General features: G+C 45.6%; 1 protein-coding gene across 3 annotated transcripts in view; it reads left to right on the top strand.

Annotated features, from left to right (window-relative positions):
• ACAD10 (acyl-CoA dehydrogenase family member 10) overlaps window positions 1–27,126 on the top strand; it is a 363,878-nt gene extending 336,752 nt beyond the window's left edge. For all 3 annotated transcript variants that reach the window (XM_069214832.1, XM_069214834.1, XM_069214833.1), the window contains 2 exons: window positions 8,910–8,987; window positions 26,494–27,126. In XM_069214832.1, the coding sequence (XP_069070933.1) occupies window positions 8,910–8,987; window positions 26,494–26,628 (213 nt within the window). In that variant the 3' untranslated portion in view covers window positions 26,629–27,126. The remainder of the gene's footprint in view (window positions 1–8,909; window positions 8,988–26,493) is intronic.
• The last annotated feature ends 234 nt before the right edge of the window (window positions 27,127–27,360 follow it).

Raw genomic sequence — 27,360 nt, 5'->3', positions numbered from 1 at the left:
GTGTGTATGTATAAGTACGTGTGATTGAAAGTGGAGGTCATAGGGAGTGTGATGTCACTTCCGTCACCGCTGGCATTTCAGCGAATTGACGTCCACGCTCATGGCCTGTACATGTGTTCCTCCTTACAGAACAGAGGGAGGTGGACAGAGCACAACACAGTTCCATATTCAGGTCTGTGACACTGCATGCAGGGACAGACTAGTGTTAGGACATTACAGAGCACCACTCTTCCAAACAACCCTTTTATGCATGAAAATGTCACACAAGAGGTCACTATCACAGTAGGGGCTGCTCCCGAAAGTTTCACAGTGTCTATGGTTGCTGCATGGAATACTGTGGACTGGGACTGATGAACGGGGCGGACGGACCCTTGAATAACACAGAACCCTGTACAACACAAGGGTGAGAAGTTCAACTGAAATGTATAAGATATACTGTATGCCGAAATATGATGATAGTGGTTCAAGGTATATTGTGGAAAATTGCCGGGGAACTACTGTATTTTTAGAATGGATTTGCTGCTGCACAGCAAATCACGTACTGTGTGACTGTCCTGCTTTCAATTGTTTTTTTTATAAACCGCTTTTATTGGTTTTCAAAGCAGATACAAAGCAGACATTGCAAAATGGAGCAGAGAAATTATGAGAAACATTGTGTTTGTATTGTGCACAATATCTGTCCTTGGTATCTCCCTCCCTCGTGTCAGCTCCCCCCTTCTCACGCATCCTCACAATAGACATTTTACGATCAAACATCTAGTCCATATTATTTCCACCATTTGCCTCAGGCTTTATAAATAGGTTCTACTTGCTTGGCGTACCAGCCCATCCCAGAGTGACAGTGAGTCAGAGCTCCACGTCCTGGCAATATCTCTCTTGGCCACTAAAGTTGCAATACCCACCAGGGCTCTATCCCCCCAAAGACCACCAATCACCCCCAACAGAGCCAGTTTAAGAGACAGTTGCACCCGAACATCTAGGACAGAAAAAAGTGTACGTTCAGTTGCTGACAAGTATCTTGCTATGGGGGGACATTGCCATACCATATGAAAGAAGTCGGCCTGGGGGGGTCCCACACCTCCCACAATTAGAGTCAGGAAGAAAATTAGCCACATAGAAGCTTAAAGGGGACATGTATGTAGGATGGAGATAGTGTAATTGTATTAAGCATCGGCATGCCGGGATCGCTAGTTCATGTGGGGCCATACAAGCCTCACACCAGTCCACCTTGTCAAGTTCCCCAACTTAGTCTTCCCAAGTCTGGCAAAGGCATTCCAGATTTTCAGGGCTGTTGTTAATCAAAGTGCAATACAAGTAGGAGATCCCGCCCTGCCCCATCCCCCTCTCAATAGTTTTGCTTTGAGAGGGTTAAATTCTGGTACATCTTGCAGACGCGACAAGTAGCAACTCAAGGCATGTTGCACTTGAAGATATTTATGGAACTGTGTGTGGGACAGGAAAATTGAGCTTGAAGGTCAGCAAATTAACATATGGTTGAGCCATGCCACAGGTCAGCTATTGCTGTAATTCCTAATTAATCCCATTTTCGGAAGCCCTCTAGTGTGGACACCTGCAGTAGTTGTCGACCCCATCAAAGAGGGGTTTGACCTGTCACGTGATTATCCCAGCCCATAAGCGGAGGGCCCTCCTCCAGATCAGAAACATTACTCTGGTAATCTCCGGGAGCACCTGGGGTATCAGACGACCATAGAGATGGTCAAGCATGCAGTCCCGCCCGAGACTATCAAGTTCCAGGCATTATGTGGGGTCATTCCAACCACCTGTCAGCCACTCATTCCGTACCAGGAGATGGGATGCCCAGTAATAAAACTGGATGTCCACGGCAGCGAATCCTCCATCATAAACCGATCCCTGACTTTTGGCATGAGCAGTCTTAGGGGGACGTCCCTTTCAGACAAAGGAGTGTAATAGTACTGCCACTTCACAAAACCAAGCCTCAGGAATGTATTGTGGATATTTCTGAAGAATGTATAGAAATCAGGGCAGCACCATCATCTTGGTCTTGCTGACCCTGCCAAGTAAGTTAAGTGGAAGATTGTTCCACCCGCCAAGCTCTGCCTGGTTTTCTGTATGAGGGGTGGTAGTTAATAATGTGAGCCTGTTCAGGCTTCGTGGTGATATGGATCCCTAAGTATTTAAAGTTTAGGCATTGTACAGGATATTCTGCAATCCGCACAAAACAGTGTCACCATGTAAAAGGACCAGGAGGGATTTGTCTGCATTCAGACGCAAGCCTGAGGCTTCTCCAAATAACCAAAGAAGCTCTAGCGTCTTTGGGCCCGTCTTGGCAGGCTCTGCCAAGTAAAGCAAGGCATCCTCCATGTAAAGGGCAATCCTGTCCTCTAGAGATCTTCCCCAACTCCACCCCTGCATCTGAGCGTCGCACCTGATCAGTCTCGTGAGAGGTTCTATAGCCAAGGAAAAGAGATGGGGAGAGAGGGGCAGCCCTGGCGGGTTCCTTGCTCAACTGAGAGAGGGGCTGACAATATCCAGTTAGTGAGAACTTGTGCATGTGGGCGTGAGTCTAGAAGGGACATCAATCTGCGAAATCGGGCCCCGGATCCCATCCGTTCCAGCAGCTGTCCCAGATAGTCCCAGTTCACTGTGTCAAAGACCTTTTTGAAATCGACAAGGAGGAGGGCAAAGTCTCTGAAAGTTTAACTTTGTGGGCGAGGGCGACCTGAAGACAGCATAGACAGTGTCTCGTGCTGCAGTTGGGCATGAAGCTGCACTGGAGGTATCAGCTGCCTGAAGACGGGTCGCTATGAGTTTAGCAAATATTTTAATATCTGTGTTGATAAGGGATTTGGGGAGGTATGCCCCACAGTCCTCAGAGGGTGGCTCAGTCTTAGGAAGGACGACTATGGTCGCCAGGTCCAGGTTCCGGGGGAACCCCCTTTTTTGCAAGGCCTTATTGTAGAGACGTTGCAGGCCAGTGTATCACACAAGGTTAAATAGTACTCCAACGCAGGCCCATCTGGGCCTGGAGTTTTCCCAAATTTCAGATCATGTATGGCCCCCTGGATCTCCTCAATCGCAATGGGTTCATCTAAGGAGGTACGTTGGGCTCCAGTGAGAGCCGGAAGGGGGATGTCCACCAAAAGGGGCTGGATGCGTTCCGCCAGGGGATGTTGGGCGTATAGGTCGCGATAATAAGCTGCAAAAGTGTCTGCTATGTGTTGTGCTGTAGTTATCAGCTTGACCGATCTAGGTCGCACAGCCGATATGAAGCGCCATTCGAGCTGTTTAGTCTCCAGCCGGTAGATCTGGACACCACTTTTGTCTCCTTGCTCATACACCCATTGGACAGTCGCTCGTCAACATTGACGGGCCTCATGGAAGAGGAGTTGCCCGAGCACCATTTAGTCAAGATCTAATTGGTGTGTGAGTGTTTCTGTCAGGAAAAACGCATGCTCTGTTTCAGTGTGTAGTATATGTGCCTCCAAGTCAGTCATGTCGACTTGGCATTCTCTCCCTTTTTGTCTTAAGTACCTTTTCACATCTTGCCGAATCATTGGCTTGCTCGCCACCCATAGAGTACCTACGGCGTCAACTGTCCTGTTGTTGGAGTCAAAGTAAATGTGAAGTTTATCCCCAGTTGAGTGGTTAACTGTTCATCAGTGAGAGACCATGCATTAAGGCGCCACATGGGCCTCCTGTTTGGGACAGAGGAACCCTAATGGAGGAGTTGTGGGGAGTGGTCCAAAATGCCTCTAGGCAGCATGGTTGCTTCTGTTGTGGCTGGGATGTCAGTGGCGGGAAGAAGAATGCAATCCATATTGGACCTAGTGTGATGTGAAGCAGAGGTGTGTGAGTATGCAGTACTTTTGGGATTCCAGGCTCTCCACATGTCGCTGAGCTCCAAAGAGTCCCATCAGGTCGTGAGCAGGTTATATTGAGTGTAGCGTTCTCGGGTAGGAGGCACAGAAACATCCAGTATCAGGTCCGCCACTGCATTGAAGTCTCCTTCTACAAAGAGGATGCAATGTGGAAGGGACGTTATCACCTCAGTGAGGGCCTGTAGGGTTTGTTTGTGCATCTGGTGGGGATGTAGATGCTAGAAAAGGCGTAGGGTGCCCATTCAATGTACTTGTCACCCTTCGTTTTTACTGAGAGGGTCATGGAATTATTGGATGTTTGCAAGAGGGAGGGAGTAGAACTGCCACACCTTTAGAGCCTCTGGCAAAATCTGAGTGGGAGACTCTAGTATATCCATATCTACTAATAAAGGAACACTGCATGCCAAGAAGATGGGTCTCCTGGAGTTGGACCATCGCAGGACAGAGATGTTTGGAGGGATTTAAGAACATTGATGCGTTTGATCCGGTCTAAAAGACCATGAGCATTCCAAGAGATACGATTTAGTTTCATGGTAGGGTCGAGGTGTGGTGAATGAGAGTGCACAGTGGGGGCGAGAATGGAGGAGTCTCTGGACACGTAAGAGTAATGGAGAAGCATGCCTGACCGCTAGTGAAAAACACGAAAACACAATAAACACAAACCAAACACCAGCCCCCACCCAACACTTCCATCCTTGAAGCATCTGTCACCAGTTTAACTCCCAAGTAAATAATCAAAGTCATGCACTGAGGTTTTCAACTGTTCTTCTCCCTAAGGTCGAAGGATATAAACAAAAGGATACATCTCTGCGAGGGCACCCTGGGTCTGGAGTGTTTCTCTCAGTTAATTTGTTTATCTTATTCAGTCTGTCAAGGATCTGATGTGAAATCCGCGGCTGACCCCTCCACCTCCATTCTATCTCCCACGAAGGCTTGAGAAGTTGCAGGGAGAGTCATTGTCATCGGACAGCGGGGTCTCCGGAGAGCAATCACTCTCTTTATTCTTGTCCTATGTTTGGGGCAGTGGTGGGACCAGTTGTTTTCTGGGCTGTGGGGCCAGTCCTGGGATCCTCATGTGGCACATTGTGCTTTCCAAGCGAACGTTGTTCTGTGGCTCATTCCCAGGCTGCATCCGGAGCATCGAAGAATTGGGATTTAGGGTTGAGCACCACTCGGAGTCTGGCAGGGAAAAATAGGACGTATGAAATGGATATCGCTCTGATCTTTTGTTTGACTGCATTGTATGATTTAATTTGGGTTTGCGTGGCCTTAGTGCAGTCCAGAAAAATCATAATTCGGCAGGATTGATACATGTGCTAGGTATGATTTCTAGCCTCCTTAAGGACCGGATCCCGATCGCAATATTCAGGATCTTGACGATCATTGGACGCGGCAAAGCCCGAGGGGGAGGATGCGAAGTCAGTGCACGGTGTGCTCGTTCAACCACAAAACAAGTCGAGATTGATGATGCTGGCATCCAGGATCGAAACCAAGTCTCTATGAAGTCAGTTGGGTTGGGGGATTCAGTTCCCACTGGGAAGCCCACTAACTGCAAATTGTTGTGTTAGGAGTGTTTTTCTGAGTCCTCCACTCTGGCTTCCAGGGTATGGACGTTCACCGTGAGGGCGGCCACTTTGGATTTGAGATCTGAGAAGTCATCCTCTAGGGTGGAAACACATTCATCGACCCCTGGATACTCAGCTGGTGATGAAGCAAAGGTCTTGATGCAGCAACTTGACCCCCATACCGACCTCTCCTATCTTCCCCTTGAGGGCCTCTCTAGATGCCTGTATTGCCTGTAGAATACATGGTAGCTCGTATGAAGCCAGTAGCACCAGTTGGGGTCTCCTTCTGAAGATTTCTTGGGGAGTTCTGAAGAGTTGGTGGTAAAATTGTCCATGTTAGATTGGGAAGATTAAGTGGGTTGTTTATCTTTGCTCATGATGATTAGAGTTCAGAGGGTTGGGACAGAGTGTGCCATCATGATTGCCTTGTCCTGAGCTTCCCATTCTGTGTGCCAGGAACAGGCAGGAGAGAGGATTATTGGTATCCGGGATATATAGGTGGCAGACCGAGAATCAGCAGATTTTAGGGATTTCCACTCCACCACCGTGACCCGCTTGCCCCCAGCGGGGCAGCACAAGCAGTCGGACGGGTCAATCCAGTGACTAGACGGGGTGGGCCACCGAGGTCGTCAGGTGCTGGTGAGGGGAATCGGTGGTGGGGTAGTCGGACTAGCACAGAGTGGGGTGTCTTGGGGATGGGAGGCCCATCTTGAGAGGCCAGTCCTCCACCATACCAACGTAGCCGCACATGAAGCTGTCAAACAGCAACGGGGCTGGGGGCCCTCTGACAATAGAGATTAGGTGATGAAGTGAGTGTGTAGTTCTCAGGAATAAAGCTGTGCGCGGTACAGTTCCCACCCGAAACTCCGCTGCGCGTATTTGCGGTGCTTCATGCACACCACTTGTCATCCCCTCTTGTTCTAAAAGTGGTCATCAGTGTTGCCTGCCCTGTGGTAAAGCTCATGTAGCTGCAGGGTCAGGACATTGGTGGACAAGATGCACTTATCAGTGTTATTTTAGGAATGGACTACAATTCCCAGGTTTCTAGAGGCAGCGGCCATCTTGGGGTGTGGCAGGCCTATAAAGTCCAGCCACACCCAAGCACATTGCTCACTTTTTTGAAGACTTCGATGCAGTCAGACCTCGTGGGGGTTCCTCTGAAGAAGAGTATATTTCCTGCATGGGAGAATGACAGTAAATCGGAGTTTCTTTGTTTCCATGGTGAATTCAGATACAAGTAGGTTGCACTTATAGCGGTAAGGTCTTGATGAACCCAATCTTGAAGGGGGTTGTTACTTCCAAAAGTAAAGCGCTCCTTAGTACAACGAGCAAAGCGTTTTCAATTCAAAGAGGAAAGCGGCGTTGGCGTGACGATCAAAGCGCTTCGGATCACCGGAGTAAAGCGCCCCTTAGCACAACGAGCAAAGCGCTTCAGGCCACACTTGTAAAGCGCCCTTGGCACGACAATCAAAGCACTTCAGTTCACATGAGTAAAGCGCCCTTGGCACGGCAATCAAAGCGCTTCAGTCCACATGAGTAAAGCACCCTTGGCACGGCAATCAAGGCGCTTCAGTCCACATGAGTAAAGCGCTCTTGGCACAGCAGTCAAAGCGCTTCAGTCCACATGAGTAAAGCACCCTTGGCACGGCAATCAAAGCTCTTCAGGCCACATGAGTAAAGCGCCCCTTAGCATAACGAGCGTAGCGCTTCAGACAAGGCAAGTAAAAGCGCTCTCTGGCATATTGAACAAAGCGCTTCATGAATAACAAGCAAGGCGCTTCAGGCCAGCGAACAAAGCGCTTCAAGTTCAATGAGTAAAACTTTCAGGCCTAGGTAGTCAATGTGAAAATGTTTTGGAGATAAGCAAATTATAGTTTCATTGTTTTTTGGGAACCATAATATGTGGGATACATATTTATGTCTTTGAGAATATGTGAGATACATATTTAAGTCTTTGAGAATTTCTAGGCTGAGATCAAACGTTTATGTTTATGAATGTATAGTGGTTACATGATTGATATTCAGAGTTTGTCCATAGTCCGAGGCTCTTGCCATCTCTAGGTTCAGAGGTTGCAGTTTGTTCTTGTTCCATGATTCAAAGAAGGGGCTACGCCCAATTCACAAAGGGTCTCAATCTGATATCACAGACGCCTTTTTTCAAGAGTCAATTGGTGAGTTATACTGTTATGAATGAGTATATGCATATTTGTTCTAACCTTTTCTTTTCAGATCTCTCTCACTGCAGTTCCCTACCCTAATTCCCTTCCCGCCGCCTGACTTCATCATAACTCTGTGCTATAATAGCTTTCTGAGTTGGTGACGCTGGGAGGTGAGCCTTTTGTTCAGCAGCGTGCAGATCCCGAGGAAAGGGCACTGTAACAGTAGTAGACGGGATGGGGTAGGTGCAGGGAGGATCTCCACCCCAATCCACAGTGGGTGATGAAGAATAAGCAGCTTTAAATGCAAGGTTGCATGCACCAGATATGGGGGCCCAGCCGGGTGTGCAGGCAATAGGCAAGCAGTGGTGGGGTAGTACGTGTGGGTTCTGGATGACTGAGGCACAGTGTATTAATGCCACAATGAGGGTTGTTCCCTTTCAAGGAAGGTCGCACCATTGCTGATTATTGCATAAGTTTGGATTGTGGAGCGTGCCTCCCCCCCCCCACTCCTAACCTTGAGGTTGGGGTGTCCCGACCATCTGCATGGTCATTTTGGGGCAGAGGCCAGCACCGGACCCCTTCCTCATGGCCCCCCTGGTGGCAGTGCAATCCCAAGCCCTCACCCCCTTCACAGGATTTTGCAAACAGTTCAGGCTGGGGTTGGGCGCTGCCGCGTAAGCTGGCCCAGTTGAAGTCACAGGTAAGGCACATGTAGGTGTGAGGCCCCAATATATTGAGCGAGCACAGTCAGTAAGGTCGCCACCTCTCCGACTGCCCCGATGCTGCCCCTGACTCAGAGGGAGCCGCACCTGAAGCAGACCAGTGCAAGATCCTAAGTTCTCCAGCGGGTGCAGGCCCACGTGGCCTCTTGGCTGCTCCAATGTGGTCGTAGGGTTAAAGGGGTCCACACCCAAAGCGAACTGGCACGGATCCTTCCCCGGCTCAGTCCGGGCAGCAGGTTCACAGCTGGGTGCGCCACCTTCTCGATCGCCTCTCTGGGGCGGTGGCGAGCCAGCAAGACATCCAGGCCCCAAACCAGGCTGCAGGCCCAGCTCCCTCGATGCAGAAAGAAGTCTACAGTGCGACCATGGAGGGTCCGGCTGAGGATCGCTTATGAGGGGGACAGAATGTGACATGTTGGGTGTTACTAAACTGGACCCAGGATGCCAGATGAAGCAGGATATTTAGGGAGAGTGCGGGAGTGTTTTAAGTCGCGCCCGCCATCTTGGCTTCTTCAGCCACGCCTCTCAACTGTTTTATTGTTACTATAATGATCACTGAAATACTCAGTTTAATGTCTGCTCTAATTTTACAACTTTATACAGGCAGCTGCCTTGGAAATTGCCATGATCAAAATGGTAGCACCATCTATGGCCCAACAGGTGATTGACCGTGCCATGCAGGTAAGAGCAGCGTGTATCCTTTGGTAAGAAGTAAAAGCCCTACCATGCCGGTTTTTCAGTTGTATTCTCATTAATAACGCACAGTAATACACTTTCTTTTCAAATGTGCATGATGTAAGCAGGGTTTATAGCAGTGACAGGAGTGGAGTGGTTGGCCCAACTTTAGAAGTGGGTGCAGCCAGGAGTTAACTTAATTACGGGAAATAACCTTTAGGTTGTATGTGAAAGGGTTAAAACGAGGAGAATTCAAACGTGAGGTTGGCTGAAGTGCAGTATATAAGAAAAGAGCAATTATTTTGTCTGCGTTCAGCACCAAGAGTTTCAAGTATTTCCTGTTTTGCACAGCAGATCAGGGCAGACAAGAAGGCAAATTAGAAGCACCAGTGATGCCTAGAAAATGTACGTAAAATGAAATAGTGGCGGCTGAAACCAAAGCAGGTATAAGGTAGGAAGGAGGTAAACAGACGGGAGTGTCTGTGATTAAGGACAGGTGTTTACAGTACCGAAGTGAGATCAGGATGGAAAAGATGGCCTAAGAGACCGAGTTCCCACACAATAACCTGCAGGGTGAGGACTAACCTTGTGAATTGGAAGCAAGGACCAAAAAGAAGTGCAAAAGTTTAAAGTGTTTTGAATAACTACTTGTTAGATGTTTAACTTTCATACTAAAAACATAATATAATAAAAAGTGTTAGTTTGTGCACTTTAAAATTCGCAAAGCATTCTTTGATATCAGTTGGCTAATCCTGTATGTCTGGGTTATGTTGTTTTTCTTAGCTCTAAATATAGTAACACCTGGATCAGCGCCATCAGGATTACTTTGTAGCTTTCGTACCATCTGCTAAAGATGTGCCACTAGATCCACCAGATCCTCATCGTTTGGGATAGGGACTATTTTACTTCGGAGCATTGCCCATGTAGATCTGTTTCCTTAATGGAAACTGCCCTTGAGAACCGCCTGGCTTCAGCAGACTATTTCCAGCACGTTTTAAAGCAAAATGTTTCTAGAATGAACAGGTTAGTTGTGCCAGCTAGTTCCTATTCGCCAGCAGCACCTCTTCTTCCAAACTCGCACTCCAAGCTGTAGCTCCATGCTGATTACTACTCACCCACAGCCCCCAGCAGGGTCGCATGCAAGTGGTTAAGTTGCAGTAGGCCGCAGAATAGCTGGCGCACATTATTTGATTTCCTGAGGTAGTCTTCCAAATGGTTCTGTCTAAAGATGCCTTTGGAAGATGCCAATTCCTTTTCTAGAATTGAGCTCACACCTACACGTTTGCTGTTTCTTTTTTAAATTAGTAAAGTTATATTCTAGTTGGATGTACTCAATTACAGTGATCCCTTTCTATTATGCTTCCTTTTCAGATAGGAACCAATTTTACCTGATTAAGGGCCAGATTACGACCTTGGCAGATGTGATACTCCTTCACAAACGTGACAGATATCCTGCCCGCCATTTTACAAGTTCCATAGGATATAATGGAACTTGTAATACGACGGATGAGATATCTGCCACGTTTGTTACGGAGTATCCCACCTGCCAAGGTCGTAATCAGGCCCTTACTGTCAAAAGTAATTCTTAACTGCACACCTTGTGTGGCACTTTCCTCCCAGGATCTAATGTCTTGAAATACATGCATATGTACATTTAGATTTGCAGTATATACACTCAAGATCCTTTGATGCATTGGAGAAGTGGTCATAGTACAGTAACATAAATTGACAAACTGCATTTTGAAGTATGTAATGTACTACTAATGTTGTACTACTTACGTACTACGAAATGCAACTCACAAACCTACAGGTGGAGAATGGACAGCTCCACCTCTGGGTCGAGACTGGAGCTCTCCACCTCTACCTCTGAAGTTTATTAAATATTGTGTATTTTATTAATGTAATTAGTTAAAAATAATTAGTTTGACTTTTTAACTTGGTCTAAAAAAAACTCTAAAAACTATTTACATGAATTTCATACATATTTTTAACCACTTTTACTTAAAAAAATATATATATATATTAGTGAAGATGGGTCTGTTTTTAAAACATATATATATGTATGTATGTATATATATATATATATCTATATAGATATATATTTATTTCCAAACAAAGCGCGCCAAGGAAAACGACGCTTACTCAGCTGGTGCGAGGCAAAGAGGCTGGCCGAACCCTTGATTAACTTTATGAACAAGAGATAAATGCCACGCACTCCGTTCAGCTTCACAAAAATGGGTCCGGTTTATTCGATGCAAAAAAGGAGAAAACATGTTTCGACTTTTCAGTCTTCTTCCTCGTTTCACAGTCCTTTCTCTATTCTCACTATTTATAGTACTTCATTCCCAAAGTCATTACAATGTATTATGGTCTAAATAGTTTTTTATGTATTGTCATATCATTAACCTAAAAGATTCTTCCAATAATTAAAGAATGCATTGGGATTACAAATATATCCAAACAAAATACTATAGAGGAAGGAACAATCAATCATTTACATAAATTAATAACTATCAAATTTTGTCATTTGGAAGCTTAGCAAAAAATAAACTGATTATACACATAATTAATTATAAATAGTTTTGAGGATTAGCCACAATGGTTGTTACACAGAGAATGTTTTACCCACATTATCAGAAAGAAAATTGATATCAAACTATCATTTTAACATTTATCTTAATTTGAACTGTTCTTATTCCATAAAGACATCATTAACATTGTGGCATTCTCCACCATTTTCGCTTGACTCACCTACAGATCTTTCTCAGTCATGGCACGTACTCATCAGAAGCTGCTCAGTTCTGTTCTCTGGCTAGCAGCCTACAACTAATAAGGGTAAAAGAATGCACTCTACCCTCGTCAGCGATTTGAGACCTTACTGCTGCAACCCCTTTGTCCTAGGTATCCATCTGTACTGTGAGGAGTAGACTTTGGTCACGGACCTTCAATACAGGTGTATTGCACAGTACTCTTTTCAGGTCCTCATCAGGTTTTTGACACTCCTCAATTAAAATAATCTTCTTAGGCTTTTTCTTCGATATCAAAGCTGTGAAAGGGAGCAATAGCGTGTCTTGGAAAGACTCTCCTTTGTGTAACTTTAGTGAGCATACCCAACTCCAAAATGGAATGAATTATGGTATCCAATGGGCAAATCTTCCCATTATTCACCTGATGCTCATAGTAGACTGCGGTACACTGGCCCACCTGGCACTTGGTTGCCTTCAAAGCCTGTTTTGCCCTATGTCCTAACACCAGTTCTAGGTGCTTCATATGGTCCTCCCATGAATTGCCAAACACTGCAGTGTCATCCAGTTAGGCCACACAAAACTCTCCTTACCCTGATAGAACATAATTCACCAGGCTTCTGAAGTGACAGGAGAATTTTCCAACCCAAAGAGCATAACTTGAAACTGGAATAACCCCTATGGTGTAGAAAATGAGGTCTTCTCCTTATCCTCTAAAACTCTCAACACATGCACCTCCTGACCTCTTGACATGCAGTCAGCATCGCTTTCAGGGTATGCCACTCCTTCATCAGCTCTTGGCAGGCCTGAAGATTTCTATTTGATTGACCCTTTTAATGCACCATCAATTTCCTGAGGCCACCGCATTCCCCCTCTTTCTTTGGTCAAGCTCAGTGAGCTATGTACTTGTTTTCCCAACAGACTTTAAGAGGGACTAAAACCCACTCCCTTTTGTGGTGTCCCCCCCCCATAAGCCAATAAGACATGGCAGGAGAAGTTTCCACTTACTCCTGAGTTTCTCTGTTAGAGTGCTGATCATGCTCTTAAAGATCTTGTTAAGCTTCTCTACTAACAAACTGGTTTGTGGATGATACAACGTGGAGAAGTGATAGGTCACACTAGCTTGCACCTAAATCTCTCTCAGACAGGGGAAGGTAAATTAGATTTCCTCAGTCATAAAAAACTGTCTTTGGAAATACAACCTCAGAAAAGATGCCTTGGAAAGCTGCAGCTACTACCTTTGCAGTCATAGTCCTTAAAGGTACCACCTCTGGATATGTGGTGACATGAGCCACCACAACCAAGATGTGATTGTAGCCTTGTGCTGAGGAAACTGAGGCTTAATAGACTAACAGTGTCTATACCCACCCGCTCAGATGGAATGCCTAAAGCAGGCAGAGGCACTATTGGTGCTTTGGTCTTATCTATTGGCTTGCCATTCATTTGGCGAGTGGGGGCAGTCCTACAGACCTGTGTGGTCAGTAGACAGAAGGTCCCAGGTTTCCAGCTAAGGGCTTGTAGTGGGCCAGTGACCACAGGAAGTTCCTGTGCTGTTGTGGAACCAGTAGCCTCTTGCTAGCTCCTGACTCAGGATTCACGCGCTCACTACAAAGCAGTCCATCCTGTCAACCAACATAATGCCTTCCCACCACTCCTTTGGTGAGCTGTTCTTGGGCTTCCTTCTGAAGTCCCACGAGCGTAGGTCACTCAACTTGTGCCTCATAGAATTCCTCTCAAGTGGGTTCTCCAGCAGTTAACAACCCGTGCAGTTCTGGCAATAACCAGATTCAAAACCTTGTCCATTTCGAGTATCTCATCATTCTGTCCAGCTGAAGCAGGGGCAACGGATACCACAACTAGTGAATTCTCTGAGCCTGCCCTGATCCACTTACTAACCTGTTCTGGTCTAGACAAATCTGAAATTGACCCAATCTCCTCCTGAGACTGATGCACAGCTAGTGTTTTGGTCAGCTGTTCCAAGCCATGTGAGCCTCCGGTCCAGGCACTAAACCAGGAACACTCAAATCATTGCCCAAGTGACATCCAGCACTTTGCTCACCTCTACATCAACTATGGCCATTCTGCCACTGATCTCTACTGCAGCTCAGGCAATCAATATTCAATGTACTCTCCACTGCCTACTAAGCCTGTGACACTGGCACCGGGAGACTCTCCTTGGGGTTGAAATACTTCCACTCAACCATAGTCAGTTAAGCTCCTGTATATCTCAGGGCAGGAACTTTCCTCCCATTGGTTGTAGCTTCTAATACACATCCCATCATGTTTGGTGAATGTGCATCATGGCATCTGAGACATTCTCCCAAATGTCCGTAGCCGCTAGGTAGAGTACAACAGGGCCCTCCCCTGGTGCCTTTACTCATAGTCAAAATACTCACTATGATGGGTGTAGCTGGTACAGGATCTTTCACTTGGCAGTCTCACTTGTAATGCCCCTCTTGTCACCTAAAAAAGTAATAATTTTGGGCTTGGAAGAACCTTGCTGCCCCCTTCTCCGTGTGTTGTTCCTGACTTGGAACTCAACTCTCTTTCTGCTTGTATGTCTCATTGGAACTGAAGGAAGGTCCCTGGCCCCAACCCCATGGTTTGAAACCAGTCTGTTGAGAGTTCCTTTCTCCTCTTGCCTTGTGCCGCTCCAGCCCTTTGTTAACCATGCTAGTTAATCTCTTATCAGCCAACACTGCTGGTATTTTTGGATCCTTCTCTGTCAGATCTAGCAGGTATTGCCTAACTTGAGAAGAGCATTCCTTCTTTAGTTTCTCTGTCACCATCAACTGGTTAAGGGCATGAAAATCTTTGGCCTCCATCTCTCTCACCCACCCTACCTACCACACAACACACCATGAATGCAGGTCTCGAAAACCATCTGTTCTCTTGCTGCCTTTAAACTTCTGAAAATATACAGCTGACTTTAGCCCAAACCATGTGATTAGAACTTCCTTTATTCTCTCACAGTTTATTTTCTCAGGAAAAGGCATACTTTCAATGACTGGCATACTTCAATGGGCAATCACTCAAAGCCTCAGCTCAATGTCAAGGCTCACAAAACCTTCCAAAATATCTTGTCTCTCAACATAGATGTGAACTAGCTTTTTTGAAACTTGACAGGTACCTGGTAGAGTTGGACGTGCAATTGCTTTTCCCAGATGTAGCAGTCTTCACTGCTATGTTAAGCTCCTCTCTTTTTAAAGCTATCCACTCTCACTCCAATTCTGTCTCCTTTTTCCTGCCTTTCCCTTTTCTTTTCCCACTCCTCACAGTCCCTTTTTTGTCCTCATTGGCCAGTTCTTCCTGCGTCCCCCTACTCAGTTCCTCTTGTTTCTGACAAGCTAATCTCAGTTTCTCCCTCTCAAACTCCCTGGCCATCCCTATTATCAGACTTAACTTTTTAAATGGCCCGCTGTAAGTACAGGGTCTCATCTAGACTTTATCCACCTAAGGGAATAACTCCTGGAGTTGGTGATAATGGTGTCCTAGACATCAATGCCAGTGATGATTGTCTTGGGGAAACATTGGAAAGCAAATTCTGATGACATTTCTAACTTGAGATTGCTCATCTTTTGAATACCCCAGTAGCCAGACTGATCTGGAGATTTTTTTCTTCAGCAGTTCCCTCGTGCGCTGGTAGGTGATGTCATGCAGCTCCACACTTGGTCCGTCCTGCTCGGGAAGTGACTTTACACCTCCAATATAACCACCACCTCCACACGTCGATGCCAGTTCCTTTCTTTCAACTCCTTCCAGTGCAGATCCAGAACGTGTTCCCTCACTTTTGGCACCTGACAGAAAATTTGTTCTCAAAATGTTTCCAGTGTGCAAGGGACATCTCGCCTCTTAAAATTACATGGTTTAAACTTTGCAAAGACTGCCACAAACAGATGTCAGTGACAGACCCTCACAAGATTTGAGCTCCTCTCATGAGACAAACTGTGATCAGAGAAATCCAAAGGCCATCTGGGACTGCAACATCATACTTAACGTCTGCGAGCCTTGTAGGCAGGCGCTATCCCAGTCAAAGTTGAGGACGTAGGTACGTTCTCATTCCTAAAGTCATTCCCAAGAGAGGTTGTTGTCAAAGTCATCAAGGAAGTCATAGAAAAATAAGCATGAGAAGTTCAAACACAGCTGAACTTCTTCACATTCTCTGCAAGAGAAGTCATACAAACATCAGGGTACCTGAAAATCGCAGTCTTGGTCTCCAAGTTCCTGGATCCATAGGCAATGCTACTACAGGTTGAGGCCTTCAGAGAGCCCTTGCTGTGGATTTTTGGTACTCTCCCAGATTACCTTTGGGCCTCATTAATCCAGGTGGTCTTCCAGTCAGGTTACCGCCGGAAGATCCCTCCCCAACACCAACTGTGCATCTTGATCTCACTCCCGGGTCGACCACATCTCCGCAACCGACAGCTGCAAAGACACTGCATAGAGACTGACAATGGTCCCCTTGTGCATCGATGTAGGCAGCAAAGCCACCAACTCCGGAAGAGGAACGGATAGCCCTTTCAGACTCAGAAGGTAATACACTGTGATCTTGTTCGAAATTGCACCCATTCCAATCTCTAGTCCAACCTCAATCAGATTCTGTTGCACTTCATACACTACAAATATACAGAGGATCTGCAAGACAACGATGGTGATGACAGTTCCCATGTATACAATGATAAGAAGCTCTTTCTTGATTTACAAGAGGCCAATTCTCTAGGCACATCACCAGACAGTGCTCTGAACTCTTCTCTTGGCCTTTCCATTGAAGACAGTCTCCTTCGAGTTGGCTTTCAGGATAGCAGCAGAAGTACTGGGCTTGCATCTTCCATCAGTAATAGTCAAAACAAATATACTTACAGAGGTCCTGCAACGAGGGCACAAGAATCTCTCCTTCCTTTCAATGAGGCATTGACAGACACATTCCTGGGCACCTGGGCAGCTAGGATCGTGCCCTCCAGTAATTTGGCAAATAGCCAGAAGATATAGACTGGCTCCAGGGGACCCATCTTTCTTGCTGCAGCATTCAATACCTGAGAGACTGGTAGTTCAATCCTCTACCAGCAGACTCATTCCCAATGCATTTCCGACCACCCTGAAAAACATGGAGACAAAACGTATGCAATATGTTAACAAACCTATGTTTTTATTTGACAGTCTTGACCTCAGATCCATAAGTTTAAGTTGCCTCCTGGGAGGTCATTTGCATGCATTGTAGGACATGATGGCTAACATCTTGCCTGCAGTCCCTGAGGATCTTCGATCTAGCCTTCAGCAGATAATTCAGGATGGCTAAGATGCAGCAAAATATGTGATCCTGCTGGGCAGGGACACCGGCAACTGATTGAGTAGGGCAGTTCCCACCAGCGTGATGCTTCAGCTGCATACTTGGATTCATTAAAATGGATTTGCGAATGATGTCCAGCCAACATTGATGGATATTCATTTTGATGTCACCTGTACCTATGCATAAAAGGTGGTCTCGGCCCTAAAGTGATTTAAGAAGAGAAAAGCAACAGTGCATTTTTTCAGCCCAACACTATCCATTTAATAGCCACCCCAACAATTTCACCTCTCTCTAGGCTTCAGAAGGGGATTTCCGCAGAGGTTATGAAAAACCCTGCTTTTAGACCACCCAAGCTTTTCGAAGCAGAGGTCGGGATTCTGCCGCCAGCGTCCAGGCTCCCAAGTGCAATAAACTGCCCACTGCCCTCTCTGCAGCTTCGGCAAAACCACTTTAATTTGATCTTAGCTGTGCACTCTCACCTAGTTGGCGGCCAAATAAGCTTTTATCTCTAGGGCTGGCAGAGTATTACATAAAACAGGTGGGTTCTCTAAATAATCCAACACGATTATGCCTTACCCTTCATTTCCACCCCTTCAAGCATACCACCTACACAGCAACAGCTTCTGGATGACTACTTGTTCATTCTCCAAGGTGAAATTCAGATTCTCTTGGATAACGGAGCCATAGAGAGGGTACTTGCATCAAAGATTGGGACTGGCCTCTACTCCTGCTATCTTATGGTGCAGAATAATGTCAGAGGCCTCCGTCCCATTCTAGATCTCCACCCTCTGAACATCTTCCTCAGGAAGAACAAGTGAAAAATGCTCACCCTGACCCAAGTTTGCTCTGCCATGGATCCAGGAGACTGGATGGTGGGGAATTATTTGCAAGACGCCTATTTCCATATCTGTGTGCTACTGTCCCACAGATGCCACCTACGGCTTCAGGTAGGCCACAAGAAATTGGGTGGTGGTTGCTGCCCATCTCTGAAGGTTGGGATTACCAATTTTCCTATAGCTCGGCGACTGGTATTTACAGGTGGAGAGCTCCAAACAGTTGTAAACCACTTCCAGGAGTCACACCTCACTCCTTCACAGCCACTTACTTTCATTGGAGCCATGCTGGGCTGCTGTTCAGGGCCTTTGCTCCACCTGAAGAAGTCCAGAACACGTGGGCTAAGATACAGATGTTTTAACATTTGATCTGGGTCTCAGTGAGAGCGGCTCCGAGACCACTTGCCTCCTGCATCCTGCTAGTGGACCATGCAAGGTGTTGGATGCGGGCTCTGCAGTGGTATCTGAAGTCACAGTGGGAGATCAAAGGACTCTGGTTGCTAACGATAACCCTTCTCAACATCATCCTGTTGTAGATGCAGGTGACTAGCTTAGCATTGAACTCTTTTTATTGAGGTTTTTATTACAGCTGAATAATTGTTGCAGCCATTAAAGAAACAATTAGCATGAACTCAGGTTATTTTCTGCATAGTAATACATGGCTAGTGAATGAGGCTAGATATCAAAACAGTGAGACAGATCTGGCATAGGGACATAGTGTGTAGTAGTGTCATCTGCCTATGGGTGGGGGCTGAGTTTGGTGTGACTCGGACCACATTCCCAGGTTATGAAGGAGGTGAACCTCTGTTGCTTACTATTGAGGGCCTTCTTCCCATCTCTGAAAAGGGGATGGGTGCAAGTCCTTAAAGACAACACTAGCACCATGTGGTACTGCAACATGTGAAAGGTGTGGGCACTGGCCCTGTGCCAGGAGGCTTTACACATCTAGAGCTGGCTAGATCGTCAGAGCATCTCCCTGGCTGTACAGCACCTGGCAGGACACATATGTTCCCACCAAAACCCTTTCTGATGCCCTATAGGACCTTAATCTGTTTCTCACATTCCTGATGTGCACCCCCATTCGATCCAGTACAGTTCTCCTCTGAGGTTGTTCTCATTTAAAAGAATGTTCCTTATTGCAATCACATCAGCTTGTTAGTGAGGTGCAAGCACTCTCTGACCACCAACCATACACCACTCTCGTCCCAGATAGGCTAGTGCTAAGAACCAAAGCAGTGTTCCTTCTTGAAAATGGTTACGCTTATCCACATTGAGCATTCTATCACCCTGCCAGCTTTCTTTGCCCGTCCTCATCCATCCAAGGAAGAAGAGAGACTTCATCACTTAGACCCCAAGAGAGATCTGAGTTTTAACATTGATTGTACTAAGGACCATCGGATTACTGAAAGCTCTGAGGCCCTCATTCCGACTTCGGCGAGACCGCCGAAGTTGCAGCCACCAGAGGACCGCCAATGCTGGAGGTCCTCTGACTGCCATATTCAGAGTACTGAAGGACTTCCGCCGCAATTTGGGCGGAAATCCTCCAGTGTTCGTGGTGGCGGTTGGCAGTGCAGAGGTGAGCCCGCTGTGGCCCCACCCTGCCAAAAGGACTCCACCCGCCGTATTACGCGTGTAATATGGCCTGGCAGTGCGGGCCGGTGGTGGGAGAGCCGGGTCCCGTCCCCTCAGGGAGGAGCACCTCGTCGGACAAGGTAAGTGTCCTCCGCAAGGGGAGGAGGGAGAGGTGTGTGAATGGGTGTGAGTGTGTGTATGCGTGTAATGCATGGGGGGTAGGAGGGGAGTGTTTGTGTGTCTGTGTAATTGTGGTGATGCGTGTGTGTGCGCATGTGTGTAAGGGTGTTGAGTGTGTGTGGGTCAGGATGTGCGTGTGTGTATTTGGGGAGGCGGGGTGCAGTATGGCGATCGGGGGTTGCGGGGTCTCTACTGGGGAGGTGGGGGGTGGGAGGGTCACTACTGGGAGGGAAGTCATCTACTGGCTACAGGAATGCAAATTCCCGTTGCCTTTAGCCCTTCCACCATGGATTTTCCGGCGGTGCTCCTGCCACAGAATCCCTTGCAGAACGGGGACTCAGAATACCGCTGGCGGTATTGGGTGGCCCGCTGGGTCAGAGATACTCATCTCTGGCCTGGCAGGTCCAGCCGCCCTGGCGTTTGCAACAGGGATATGGTGGTTTGGCACAGGCCAAACTGCCACACTCGTTATTTGGCGGTCTGCACCACCACCGGCGTGGCTGTTCAGGTTCCTCTGAAGTCGGAATGAGGGCCTGAGTCTGATTGTGTGGTCAGAGACCTAGTGCTTAATTTGAGCCAGAGGTTGCCGGTGGAACCCACTGGCACTTATTTTTTGGGACCAGCACTTATTTTTCCTCATCATACATTTCTTAAAGACAAAAGATGGAAACGGACAAAGAGGAAGAGAAAACTGTCCCAAAGGGGAAAAAGCAGTGGCCTGCAGTTGTGAAATTAAGAGGCAGGCAGTGGTTGGTACTTTATTAAAGAGGCCTGAGCTAGATTCAGCACCACGCAGCCTTGGTATTCAATGTGCTGACATTTAATAGCAGCGGCTGTTGGATTCTGATGTTGACGCTTGGAGGTGGCGGTTCTATTATGGCCCAGATCATTTCTGGGTGGGACAGATTCGATATGTAGAAGCATGACACCACTAACAGAAAAATCCATGGATCCACAATGGCGCCTAGGGTGTTTTCACAAGGTGAAGCATCTATCTTTATATAGTGTCTCCACCAGCAAGAACTTTACCAAAGGTAATTAACTTGTTTGATTACTTGTGATACGTCTTCTGCCATGGACGTCTTAAAATCTGCTTTTACTTCAGCTAAGCATGCCTCTAGATTATGTTTTCCTTGCATGGGCATGGCTCTCATTGCTGTTTTGTCATTTCTGATGCAATACATGTCGCGTTCCTTGCTCCTTTTATTCTGCTCAGATAGGCTATAGTCAGTCACTCTGTGTCCTTAGATCTGCAGTCACTACTCAGCCACAATCTGGATAGAGTCAGCCCGATCCCTCAGTGTTCCTTTGGCAGCAGAGTATGTTGATCTTCAGTGGCCCCACCCCCCAGAGCCACATGACACGTTCTGCCATCACTAAAACAAGCCTAGAAATAACAGCTCAGCTTCTAGGCGTGTGTCTTATCCAGGTGACTGGTTGACACCTGTTCGGTATAAGTCAATAAGGATACTCAATGAAGGACCACACGCCAATTATGAATACAATTTAGCTTTACTAGAATTTCAGGTAAATGTATGCATTTAGCACATCAACAATGGTAGAATAAAAAAAGCAATGAAGAGCATCTATTTATATATGAGTACACTACAAAGAGCATCTATATATATATATATCAAACCAAAACCCTTTCAGGGATAGAGCGACGCATAAATTATGCAAAAAACAAAGGAGAACTCTGTGAAGTTCCCAATTTTAGGTGGAGAGCTGCTCTAGTAAGGAGCACCCTGCAACACCAGCGACACTCTAGATTTGCTCACCTCAAATGTCTGCTTATCTAGCAAAGTCTTTAAGCATAGGATTAGCACAGTGCTATCCTCGCCGAGCTAGATAGTGACAAAGTCTTTTGCCATTTGTACAGCAAAATCTTTAAGCATAGGATTGACATAGTGTCATCCTTGCCGAGCTATAAAATGACAAAAGCCATTTACCACTCCAGGCACAGTATTACAGCTTTGGACTGGTCAAATACCATCCAAGCCAACCTGGAATGAGTAAAGCAACCCCTGACACGTGTTTCGCTCTATTTAGAGCTCTTCAGAGGAGTATAGCTTTGTCCAGACACAAGGGAGCACCCAGTATAAGTCAAACCAAAACCCTTTCAGGGATAGAGCGACGCATAAATTATGCAAAAAACAAAGGAGAACTCTGGGAAGTTCCCAATTTTAGGTGGAGAGCTGCTCTAGTAAGGAGCACCCTGCAACACCAGCGACACTCTAGATTTGCTCACCTCAAATGTCTGCTTATCTAGCAAAGTCTTTAAGCATAGGATTAGCACAGTGCTATCCTCGCCGAGCTAGATAGTGACAAAGTCTTTTGCCATTTGTACAGCAAAATCTTTAAGCATAGGATTGACATAGTGTCATCCTTGCCGAGCTGTAAAATGACAAAAGCCATTTACCACTCCAGGCACAGTATTACAGCTTTGGACTGGTCAAATACCATCCAAGCCAACCTGGAATGAGTAAAGCAACCCCTGACACGTGTTTCGCTCTACATTAGAGCTCTTCAGAGGAGTATAGCTTTGTCCAGACACAAGGGAGCACCCAGTATAAGTCAAACCAAAACCCTTTCAGGGATAGAGCGACGCATAAATTATGCAAAAAACAAAGGAGAACTCTGGGAAGTTCCCAATTTTAGGTGGAGAGCTGCTCTAGTAAGGAGCACCCTGCAACACCAGCGACACTCTAGATTTGCTCACCTCAAATGTCTGCTTATCTAGCAAAGTCTTTAAGCATAGGATTAGCACAGTGCTATCCTCGCCGAGCTAGATAGTGACAAAGTCTTTTGCCATTTGTACAGCAAAATCTTTAAGCATAGGATTGACATAGTGTCATCCTTGCCGAGCTGTAAAATGACAAAAGCCATTTACCACTCCAGGCACAGTATTACAGCTTTGGACTGGTCAAATACCATCCAAGCCAACCTGGAATGAGTAAAGCAACCCCTGACACGTGTTTCGCTCTCATTAGAGCTCTTCAGAGGAGTATAGCTTTGTCCAGACACAAGGGAGCACCCAGTATAAGTCAAACCAAAACCCTTTCAGGGATAGAGCGACGCATAAATTATGCAAAAAACAAAGGAGAACTCTGGGAAGTTCCCAATTTTAGGTGGAGAGCTGCTCTAGTAAGGAGCACCCTGCAACACCAGCGACACTCTAGATTTGCTCACCTCAAATGTCTGCTTATCTAGCAAAGTCTTTAAGCATAGGATTAGCACAGTGCTATCCTCGCCGAGCTAGATAGTGACAAAGTCTTTTGCCATTTGTACAGCAAAATCTTTAAGCATAGGATTGACATAGTGTCATCCTTGCCGAGCTGTAAAATGACAAAAGCCATTTACCACTCCAGGCACAGTATTACAGCTTTGGACTGGTCAAATACCATCCAAGCCAACCTGGAATGAGTAAAGCAACCCCTGACACGTGTTTCGCTCTCATTAGAGCTCTTCAGAGGAGTATAGCTTTGTCCAGACACAAGGGAGCACCCAGTATAAGTCAAACCAAAACCCTTTCAGGGATAGAGCGACGCATAAATTATGCAAAAAACAAAGGAGAACTCTGGGAAGTTCCCAATTTTAGGTGGAGAGCTGCTCTAGTAAGGAGCACCCTGCAACACCAGCGACACTCTAGATTTGCTCACCTCAAATGTCTGCTTATCTAGCAAAGTCTTTAAGCATAGGATTAGCACAGTGCTATCCTCGCCGAGCTAGATAGTGACAAAGTCTTTTGCCATTTGTACAGCAAAATCTTTAAGCATAGGATTGACATAGTGTCATCCTTGCCGAGCTGTAAAATGACAAAAGCCATTTACCACTCCAGGCACAGTATTACAGCTTTGGACTGGTCAAATCCCATCCAAGCCAACCTGGAATGAGTAAAGCAACCCCTGACACGTGTTTCGCTCTCATTAGAGCTCTTCAGAGGAGTATAGCTTTGTCCAGACACAAGGGAGCACCCAGTATAAGTCAAACCAAAACCCTTTCAGGGATAGAGCGACGCATAAATTATGCAAAAAACAAAGGAGAACTCTGGGAAGTTCCCAATTTTAGGTGGAGAGCTGCTCTAGTAAGGAGCACCCTGCAACACCAGCGACACTCTAGATTTGCTCACCTCAAATGTCTGCTTATCTAGCAAAGTCTTTAAGCATAGGATTAGCACAGTGCTATCCTCGCCGAGCTAGATAGTGACAAAGTCTTTTGCCATTTGTACAGCAAAATCTTTAAGCATAGGATTGACATAGTGTCATCCTTGCCGAGCTGTAAAATGACAAAAGCCATTTACCACTCCAGGCACAGTATTATAGCTTTTGTCATTTTACAGCTCGGCAAGGATGACACTATGTCAATCCTATGCTTAAAGATTTTGCTGTACAAATGGCAAAAGACTTTGTCACTATCTAGCTCGGCGAGGATAGCACTGTGCTAATCCTATGCTTAAAGACTTTGCTAGATAAGCAGACATTTGAGGTGAGCAAATCTAGAGTGTCGCTGGTGTTGCAGGGTGCTCCTTACTAGAGCAGCTCTCCACCTAAAATTGGGAACTTCCCAGAGTTCTCCTTTGTTTTTTGCATAATTTATGCGTCGCTCTATCCCTGAAAGGGTTTTGGTTTGACTTATACTGGGTGCTCCCTTGTGTCTGGACAAAGCTATACTCCTCTGAAGAGCTCTAATGAGAGCGAAACACGTGTCAGGGGTTGCTTTACTCATTCCAGGTTGGCTTGGATGGTATTTGACCAGTCCAAAGCTGTAATACTGTGCCTGGAGTGGTAAATGGCTTTTGTCATTTTACAGCTCGGCAAGGATGACACTATGTCAATCCTATGCTTAAAGATTTTGCTGTACAAATGGCAAAAGACTTTGTCACTATCTAGCTCGGCGAGGATAGCACTGTGCTAATCCTATGCTTAAAGACTTTGCTAGATAAGCAGACATTTGAGGTGAGCAAATCTAGAGTGTCGCTGGTGTTGCAGGGTGCTCCTTACTAGAGCAGCTCTCCACCTAAAATTGGGAACTTCCCAGAGTTCTCTTTTGTTTTTTGCATAATTTATGCGTCGCTCTATCCCTGAAAGGGTTTTGGTTTGACTTATACTGGGTGCTCCCTTGTGTCTGGACAAAGCTATACTCCTCTGAAGAGCTCTAATGAGAGCGAAACACGTGTCAGGGGTTGCTTTACTCATTCCAGGTTGGCTTGGATGGTATTTGACCAGTCCAAAGCTGTAATACTGTGCCTGGAGTGGTAAATGGCTTTTGTCATTTTACAGCTCGGCAAGGATGACACTATGTCAATCCTATGCTTAAAGATTTTGCTGTACAAATGGCAAAAGACTTTGTCACTATCTAGCTCGGCGAGGATAGCACTGTGCTAATCCTATGCTTAAAGACTTTGCTAGATAAGCAGACATTTGAGGTGAGCAAATCTAGAGTGTCGCTGGTGTTGCAGGGTGCTCCTTACTAGAGCAGCTCTTCACCTAAAATTGGGAACTTCCCAGAGTTCTCCTTTGTTTTTTGCATATATATATATATATATATATATATATATATATGAGCAAAGAGTTAATTGACAGACATAAGCTTTGATTAACTGTATACCAAAATGCATCACACTACGATGTTCAGGAAGCAAAATATAAACGAGCTGAATACTTCCGATAAGCTTTGATTTACGGCATACCAAAATGCATGTTTCAATTTCTGCAGCAAGCTCACACTACGATGTTCAGAAAGCAAAATATAAACGAGCTGAATACTTCAGATTATAAACACAGTGCAAGCATAATAATCAATCATAATAATAGAACAGAGAAACAAAGGCCTTTCATCCCTGGGTGGAACTTAACTTAGTCCACGAAATGCTGGGAAGCCCTCTACCGCCCGCTTGGACCTCTCTCCCCCTTGAGCGTCACGGTCTCTGAACAACAAACAGGGAGGCAGCGCTGGGCCTGGAGATGACAGCTTTCACAACTCCATCTGCGAGCTTCAATCCCCTCACCCGCTCTTCAGTGCTTAAATAACCTGAAGCTTGGATTCTATCCCTTTCCAGCAGTTTCTAGCAATGGTATCAGCACATGTCTCTTGGCTGCTCTGCCATTCCCTGGCCATTATTTTTATTCCATCTTTTTACTGTGGTCTCGTTCTCAAGGTTGAGACAGAATCTCCTACACAACCTGTTTCTTACACATGCAGCTGCAAATAAGTTTATCTATGGGATGTTAAAAAAAAAAAAACAAGCTTGAAAGCGAACATCGTGAACTTTTCCACGTTGCTTGGGCTTCAGCAGGCATCACGCTCATCTACACTGTTCAAGCTAATTAACCCTTGTCTTACAATGTCTTACGCACCTTTCCCTATAATGATCAGTGTGTTTTGATGATGAAAGAACGTGTGAATTGAGTTGTTATTTCCGGGCTTCCCTCTCATGTATTGTCTCTCTGTATTTATCCAAACTAAATATTTTCGGAAATTTGAAAACTGTTTTCTGATATTTGTAGATAAGTTCAATAACATATTATCACACCCAAGAGTTAACGTTTTGACTGTGCATTCCTACTTTTTATTGAACGTAGATGAATCACGGATAATAATATTCTGATAGCTTCCAAAGTGTTTCAGTACTTAAAGAATATTCATATGCATTTTGGATCATTTTAGTAAAAAAAAAAAAAAAAAAGAAATCTTACAGTAAAAGGCCATAGCTAAAGGATTGATTGACAAAACAATATAGGGATACCACAGACGGGGAAAGACTGATATGAAAAACCCAGTGTGCCCCCTAATGGGCAGCACCTATTTGTCGTCTCTGCGTGAGCTCCGCAGCGCCGCGTGCTACACCAACGCCATGGCCGTATCATGACTCTCTGCCTTGTTTCACTGTGTTTCAGGCTTTCGGAGCAGCGGGACTAAGCAATGATTACCCCCTGGCTCAGTTCTTCATGTGGGCTCGAGCGCTCCGTCTGGCGGACGGGCCAGATGAAGTTCACCGGGCAGCTATCGCGCGAATGGAACTGAAAAACTGATGCCTTCTCGCTGTGATTTATGAATGATAGATTAGAAGTGCAGGGTCCTTTAATTTTTACCTACACCATGTCTAAAAAACGTGCATGTATCCACAGGCTGTAAATCTAGGATCGTCTTGCTGGCTTAAAGCTACGTGGATAAATTAAAGGTTCTCTTTTGTAAAATAGTGTATCATGACACATTATCGATAGGATTTTCTGAAATTAGATAATTGTTTTCATGCCTTTCTTTCAGAACTCAATATAGAATGCAAATTCCCTGAATTCCTGTTAATTCATGTATTTGTCAAAAAAACATGTATCAACGTTGTTGTATTGTACATATGTTAATTTTTTCAATTGTGGTTTGTGTGACTTGTGTGTTTGTGTGTATCTATATGTGAGTGAGGGGGTACAACTAACACATGCAATACTTTGCGTTCTCAAGGGGTTGCGCACAATTTTAAAAATGGAAACTGAATGAAATGCTATATAAAGATTTTGATTGAAAATAAAGTTAAAAAACAAATATTAAAGAACTGTATATTTTATGCTTGAATATCGTGGCCACTTACTAGTGATTCCATTGTCAAAGTGCTGTAGATATTTAAAACGAAAAAAAGTGTGTGTGGTGCACAGTGTAACAGGAATCCATCTGCGCTATCCACGTTGGCTTACAGTCTGTGACTTGAGTCAGAGTTTGGATAGGAAGAGCTTTTTTTGTTAGACTTGTAACTTTGGTGCCATTCGACG

Source organism: Pleurodeles waltl, chromosome 11 (assembly GCF_031143425.1).
Source record: "Pleurodeles waltl isolate 20211129_DDA chromosome 11, aPleWal1.hap1.20221129, whole genome shotgun sequence".
Lineage (NCBI taxonomy): Eukaryota > Metazoa > Chordata > Amphibia > Caudata > Salamandridae > Pleurodeles > Pleurodeles waltl.
This window is presented reverse-complemented; position numbering and strand designations above follow the sequence as displayed.